The sequence below is a fragment of the Vigna umbellata genome, chromosome 7, assembly GCF_029865625.1.
Source record: "Vigna umbellata cultivar VRB3 chromosome 7, Vumbellata_1.0, whole genome shotgun sequence".
In the NCBI taxonomy this organism is placed as follows: Eukaryota; Viridiplantae; Streptophyta; class Magnoliopsida; order Fabales; family Fabaceae; genus Vigna; species Vigna umbellata.
In genome coordinates this window covers 22,990,496-22,997,606 of record NC_142171.1, presented here as the reverse complement: position 1 = coordinate 22,997,606, position 7,111 = coordinate 22,990,496, and the positions used below count along the sequence as shown (strand labels likewise).

The 7,111-nt window shown below is 36.2% G+C and overlaps 1 protein-coding gene across 4 annotated transcripts; it reads left to right on the top strand.

The window, feature by feature from the left end:
• The first annotated feature begins 532 nt into the window (after nucleotides 1–532).
• On the top strand, nucleotides 533–5,109 carry LOC148195474 (putative glucose-6-phosphate 1-epimerase). Of its 4 annotated transcripts, none has more exons than XM_088094245.1 (9): nucleotides 533–1,159; nucleotides 1,698–1,911; nucleotides 2,096–2,170; nucleotides 2,636–2,692; nucleotides 2,775–2,938; nucleotides 3,097–3,231; nucleotides 3,849–3,951; nucleotides 4,176–4,275; nucleotides 4,391–5,109. In XM_088094245.1, exons 2-9 carry the CDS (start codon nucleotides 1,801–1,803, stop codon nucleotides 4,597–4,599), a joined length of 954 nt encoding a protein of 317 aa, XP_087950371.1. In that variant the 5' UTR covers nucleotides 533–1,159; nucleotides 1,698–1,800; the 3' UTR covers nucleotides 4,600–5,109. The 4 variants fall into 4 exon arrangements, with proteins under 4 accessions (XP_087950371.1, XP_087950370.1, XP_087950369.1 ...); XM_088094244.1 differs by having other exon boundaries at nucleotides 1,474–1,911; XM_088094243.1 differs by lacking the exon at nucleotides 533–1,159 and having other exon boundaries at nucleotides 1,166–1,911.
• Nucleotides 5,110–7,111: the final 2,002 nt, after the last annotated feature.

The following is a 7,111-nucleotide window of genomic DNA, read 5'->3' as shown; positions in this document are numbered from 1 at the left end:
CAAGATTCTCACTAAATCTAATAAACCAAAATGACATAAGGTTCAGACCTATAACTCATGCATGCAACCAGAAATTGGTTCGCATGAACTAAGTAGATGAAGGTGCAGAGACGAGAACTTACCAGTTCAGTTCTCAGTTCTGTTCGGTTCCGAAGAATGCTCACGGTGCAGAGAGGTTTCCTACGGTGTCTGAAATGAGATTGGAGGAGATGAAGGTGAGGTATCTTAGAGAGAATATGAAAGAGTTCAGAAAGAATACAGAGAAGATGGAAGGCCAGAATTTCTTGAGGAAGAAGAAGATTGCATGGAAGGGAGAGAAGTGTTTTAAGAGAAATTGTTTTTCTCTTCCTCGTCAAACAATGGTGCACTCACATACTGCCACCTGATTTCCACTACAGCTTTTGGAAGCTTCCAACGTGACAGATGGCATTAGTGCATGCAGAGAGGAAAAGAGTGGAATTTGACGTGGCACAGTGCATTTAAAAGTGTGATCAGAGAATGGATTTGTATATATTAATTTATCAGGGTTTCACAGTGACTCTTGATTCTGTCCACCACAGTCCAAAGAAAAAGTAGCTTTCAACCCTGTACTGGAATGGTGTATATTTTATTCTGGTTTTAAATCTTGTACACAAAATTAATGTAGTTTAATTGTCATTAAAAAATGTTTAAATTTTTTAACGGTTTGTACATGTGTACATTTACTTTTCGTATCTCCACGTCCAAGAACTAGATCTCTTCAGCAGCCAACAGACACAGAATTTACAAGACCGGTTTTTGCTCCTTATCTTAAGCTTCTGTAAAAGTTTTATCTCGCCTTCACACAACATTGCCACCTACCATTTGCTGTAGTTTTTTTGGTTTTTCAAATCTTGGGGTTGTTGAAAGTTCTGAACTTTCTTGATTCAATTGCAAGTATGGTCTTGAATGCATACTTCTAAGAAAAGGGTACCTTTCAACTTTTTGAACGCTTCTTCTTCGTCATGTATGTATCTATGTACTTGATGAGCATGTGCTGCCTCGTGTCATTGGATGTGTGAATTTTCTTAACTCATTTCACAGAGGTCATGCATTATTCTGGCTCCTACTGCTGCTTCTCTCTGCATCCAAGACCTGGTGTCGGTTTAGACTTAAGAATTCCTGATTCCGGATTGTTGAAGTAAGTAAACTTATTACCAGTGTTTGGTTAATGGGAGATTTATTATTCAGTATTCTCTTGAGATTTATTAGTGTTTGGTTTTTCTTCCTTAATTTGAATTTTCCTGAAGAAATTATGGTTATTGTATTCTGCTTATATTAAAGAAAATTTTAATTTTATTACAGCTGTAATATATGTATGTGTGTGTATGTATATGTATGTATGCGTGCGTGATTTATTTATTTACTGATAGTTATTATGTTTTTTCAGTGTTTAATTGTCTTTTTCTGCTGTGAATCTGACAAGTTTTAAGGACATGTTTGGATGTGTACCAGGTAGATTGGTATTCAATTGCTAAATGTTCAGTGTAATGTTTCTGCTCTTGGCTTTCTGGAGTTTTCGTGGAATTCTATCACACATTCCAGATTCTTGTTTAAATAGGTTTATTGTTCCGTAGATCTGAATCATACCAGTGAGAAGAAATTTTGAGTGAAATTGGGTGTTGGGATTTTGGATTTAACTGACGAGGAGGCTAATTCACGTGTTTGTTACGGTATAGGTGTGAGGTGGAGACCCCTTCAATCCTCTGGCATTTGCATGTTCCGAATTTGAGAAGCTTAATAGGATTTTGCTGAAGAAATTTAGGATCTGCATTAATTTGAATGGGGCATTCTGCAGCCGTATGGGACTATAGAGCAGCAACTGAAATTACAAAGGACTGGAATGGAATTGATCAAGTTCTGCTTCGGACCCCAAGGGGTTCTTCGGCACGGGTGAGTAATTGTTCATTGCAAAACTGGTGTCGGTTTTAACATTTGGTAAAGTTATGATTTTAAAATTTACTATGACATCCAATGCGAATTCTTGATGTGGATAACTTGGTCTGTAAAGATATTTGTAGTTTGAGTAATTTAATTACTACGATTACTTAGATTAACTGTTTTTTCTCGAAATTAGGTAAGCTTACATGGGGCGCAGGTCACTTCATGGCGGAATGAGCACGGGGAAGAACTTCTATTCACAAGCAGCAAGGTATGTCTTTCAATTTTGATTGAAAATCAATTTGTACATTTTAAATTATATGAATTTTGTTAGTTGTCAGCGCTGATAAGGAAAACATGTCAATATTTCATAATCTTGCTTTCTGAAAATTTTCATTTTGGGATAATCTGCATTATATTGCAACTGGCATGTGAAGGGCATTGGCCCAAATAATCAATAAATTTAAGAAGAGTTTGGATTTTGATGAATCATAGTATTCTATGCTGTCCATCAATCACATCGATGCAAGAGAAAAACAGGGAAGAATGGTGCATTGTAGTGCTTTTGTCCTTTGGAACCACTGGGGTTGAATACTGGTATAATGAAAAACTTTGACGGCAAAACCAACTTCTTAACTGATGCTTTTGTAGGAACACAGAACTTTAATCAATTATACTTTTTAAAGAGGCAAGTAGTAATAACTAACTGTTTTGTTTCATTTTCCATTATCTGTAGGCAATTTTCAAGGCTCCAAAAGCAATTCGAGGAGGAATTCCCATGTGTTTTCCACAGGCAAGCTTATTCCTTTTTACGTTCATTTTATATAACTTGTAACATGCATACTTACATATCTTGAGCTGAATTTGTTTCACAGTTTGGAAACTGTGGATCGCTGGAGCAGCATGGTTTTGCAAGAAATAGAATGTGGGCAATTGATGAAAACCCTCCTCCTCTTCCTGGGAATGACTCCAGTGGGAAATCCTTCATTGACCTGGTGCTAAAATCATCTGAAGAAGATATGAAGTGCTGGCCACACAGGTATGAATAGCATGATGTGACAGTATAACAGGGATATCCACTCTCCATGTGTTTGATAATTTGAATCTGGCATATATGCACTCGATATTACTTTTTCCTGTGTTTGGCAGTAAATTTCAAGCAGTAGTAATCTAACGATTGTTTAATAATTGTACCAGTTTTGAATTCCGTCTTCGGGTGTCTCTTGCAGCAGATGGGGACCTGACTTTGATATCTAGAGTCAGGAATATAAATGGCAAGCCATTTAGTTTCTCATTCGCGGATCACACATACTTATTGGTTTCTGACATTAGGTATGGATAATTCTTTGTTGTACTTGGTCTGCATTCCCTTTTCTGAGTGTGTGGGATGATGTCCAACCATCATTTTTCTTTTCCATAGTAAATTGATTGCTGAACACTTGATCGGAGTTTTATTAGCACTAATGGTACTTCCTTGTTCAATATTTATAGTAGACAAATATATTTGGTTTTTGTTCTGAAACGTGTAGTTTCTGCATTTGCTGAATGCTTTAAATTGTGGGATTTTAACATTCAAGCAGATCTTAGAGGACTGTTTCTCTTCTTTAGAAACTAATAACAACTTACACTCTAATCATTTGAAACTAGCATGGATACTCTATATATTAGGTGGATTCTTCTCCGAATACTGGAATTATGAGTTTTATTCATGTCAGTTATCGGGAAATATGTAAACAAGTGATCAGTCGTAATGAAAGTACAAAGTTCTTACACAGCCTATAGAATTTGTAAGCATTTGAAGCAAACTACTGTTTGCAATGCTTGTTACCTATATAGATTCTTGTTTACATATTTTTACTTGAACTACCTCTCTTTTGATTGTTTTAGAACAGGAAATTTTATTTTAAGATTGACAATCATTATTAACGTCACATTAACAATTTTTATAGTGAGATAAGGATTGAAGGTCTGGAGACACTGGACTACCTAGACAACCTTTTCAAAAAAGAACGATTTACTGAACAAGGAGATGCAATAACATTTGAATCTGAGGTAAACCCTTCTAGGTTATATTGATGTTAACAAAATGTAGACATTTATAGTTCCATGCTGCAATTTAAGCTATTACTTCAGGTTGAGATAAATAGAGCACTATATTCCTGGCCTATGCTGCAGTTTTGTCAATCACACACAGTATCCACTACTAAAGTCTTTTGGTTTTGACACAATGAAGGCTAATGAAGATGTTTTTAATATCCATACTTCCTTCATGGCAGGCGGATCGAGTTTATCTTAGCTCTCCAAACATAATTGCAGTGCTAGATCATGAGAAGAAGCGAACATTTGTTATAAGGAAGGAAGGTCTCCCTGATGTTGGTAAGCTCTAAGTAGCAAATTTTTTCCACAAACAAAATACAAACGTAGATAAGGTTTCGAGTTGTAGAAAATATAAAATCAGTCCTTTTCATCTTAACTTTTATGGTGTGTTCAGCTGTGTGGAATCCATGGGAAAAGAAATCAAAATCCATGGTAGATTTTGGTGATGAAGAGTACAAACAGATGCTTTGTGTTGACGGGGCGGTGATAGAGAAACCGGTGAGCTTGAAGCCAGGAGAGGAATGGACCGGTCGGCTGCAGCTATCAGTTGTGCCATCAAGTTTTTGCAGTGACCGTCTTGGTCTTGACAAAAGTGGTCTTTGAGGAATTGTACAAAATGGGTCTGAGTTAATGCTGCTACTACATCCAGCAATGTAGCAGCATCTAGTTGTAGAAATAGTGCTGTTCAGTAGGAGTGTCAGGTTTTATGTTGTTATGATCTTAGGCTAGAAATAGTGCTTTATAGAGGCCTATGTTTTGTGTGAGAATGGCTTTCAAGTGTTACCAGGTCATTAGTCAGTTGGTTCCTTCCGTTCTGCTATGGATGCTCCTTCTTTAAGCATTAGATTTGTTGAGTTGGTGCCGAGTTTATTCTCTCCATGGATTTGATGATATGTTCCACGGCATGGATAATTTAGCTTTGGTGTTCCAATTTGCTTATATTGGATGGTTACGGCTATGATCTGCCTCTCATGACAGAGATAAAACGAGTGATTAGTGGACAATGTGATCATGCATCTTTTTTTGGCATTTTCCATTTTACAGTGATACGTGCATAATTCAATAACCTTCACATAAATTTTGTATACTATCACTGTTTTTATTTCATGGTTAGTTGGCTGAATTATGCTATAAATGGCTTTTAAAGTAATCTAGAAGTCAATATTTTTATTATAAATGATGTTTACAATTGAATGACATTGTCAAGAATTCTGATGTTGACTGTGATGTAATTGAATTCATGTCTGTATTCAATAAAGTGGGTCAAAAGTGGTGCGTCAAAAAGCAATAGCACTTCTCCTGCTTTGTACAAATGGGACCGATGGGCTGTGCATTAAAAGGTTGAAGTTGCTGAGATTCGAGACATTGCGGTTGGTTATTCAAACTATGAATCGGTATTTACTTTTTTCCAACTGAGCTTCATATGTTCATCTGCACTTATAATTATCTTAATTTTTTCATCATTTACCAGTGGTTTCTTTTAAGAGGTAAAATTTTTGTGTTCAATTATATTCTCGTTATATCACTCTCCAGTCATAATTCTCATAACTTCAAACTTATTTTTATAAATAGTTAGTATTATAATATATTTTTTAATGAAGTCTGGTATTAGTTGAAAACAAACTCAAGCACCAAAATACTTTCCTTTACCATAGAAATAATCCTAAAATTCTCTTGATCATTAACTTTCAGGTTAACTTTTTCTGTGAAATTTTTTTCCCAGAAAAATTAACATTTTTCCATACAATATTATTACTTCAAATACTTTTTTTTCTTCTAAATCTGTATTAGTGATGTTTCAAACTTACTGTGTAACATCCCAATAAATAGTAAATACCATTTGTGAGACCCTGAAAATTACTCTGTAAATTTCCTGTCACATCACCATTAATGCACCCCTCAATCCATGCTTATCTCATTTTAAACCCATCTCCAAATCTGATAAACTCTCTGACATACACTGAAACCGCGCCCCTCATTCTCTGAAAACGCACATGGCTTCACATGCACACACGCCACGTGTTGCAGAAGAAGCTTCCAGTTCAGAATTTAGTGGGCACGTGTCAGCTTGGGGTACGTTCGCTCAAACGAACGTGAATTTCACAAAACTGGATTTCCTAGAATTCTCTCTCTTACCTGCACCACTCATCCTCTTCCTCAGAACTCAAATCCTTCATCTTCTCCAACCTCTCTCTAGAAACCCTAAAACTTCTCTCTACTGTTACTCATTCATCTCTTCTCCGTTTAACATTCAGAACCGTAGGAACGTTCCTTACGCCGTGAACTTCATTTTGGTCCGAACAACTTCAGATTCTGTTGACGGTAAGATTTCCAACTCATAAGCTCGTTTCTGGAATTCCTTCGAACCCAGATTCAGTTACATGCAAGGGCTTAAGTTGATATCGTTTACGTTTCTTTGGTTAGACTTAGTTGAAGAGAATAAGAAAGATCTTGGAGGGTAGAAAACCATAAGTTGGGCAAGTCCAAGTGATACTATTAGAACGAACACTGCTATCCAGGTAAGGGAAGCTTATATGTTTAATTTATACTGCATGTTGTATGATCTGAGTTGTATGCATGAAAATTATGAAGTTTGAGCTGTTATGAACGTTCTCTGATATTGGATATGATTTCTGGGTTGTTGAACTATATGTTGGTTTGATACGTATGAATGATGGGTGAATATTGTAATATATGAGTTTTAATATGTTGATTTTTGAATGTGAATTAATCTGGAAGTGAAAGTTATAAAGTTCATAGACTTGAGAATCATTTGAAGTATAAAGTATAGGTTAAAATGTTGAAATCTGGAAATTTGTTAAGTTTGAGAAAATCTGAAACTTAAATCATCCCCTTTGATAAATGACGCTCGTCATCGTACGGTCTTAGACCGTTCGGTTTCCCTTAAAATCACTTAGAATGGAAATCTTTCATTTGGAAAGAATTCTGCTCGAGAACGAGCGTCCCCATTTGGATGTCTGAGCGTTCGTTCAGCTCAGCTGTTATAAATATTTGAAACTTTATAAATACGTAACGCTCGGTCTTTAACCGAAGCGTTCGCCCTTATAGCGTTCGACCTTACGTCGAACGTTCGTTCTTGATAGCGTTCGGCCTT

Coding starts and splice junctions, on each gene's coding strand:
- LOC148195474 (XM_088094245.1), top strand. CDS start 1,801: ATGGGGCATTCTGCAGCCGTATGGGACTATAGAGCAGCAACTGAAATT. Junction 1,912..2,095: donor CAAGGGGTTCTTCGGCACGG/GTGAGTAATTGT, acceptor TCTCGAAATTAG/GTAAGCTTACATGGGGCGCA. Junction 4,276..4,390: donor GGAAGGTCTCCCTGATGTTG/GTAAGCTCTAAG, acceptor TGGTGTGTTCAG/CTGTGTGGAATCCATGGGAA.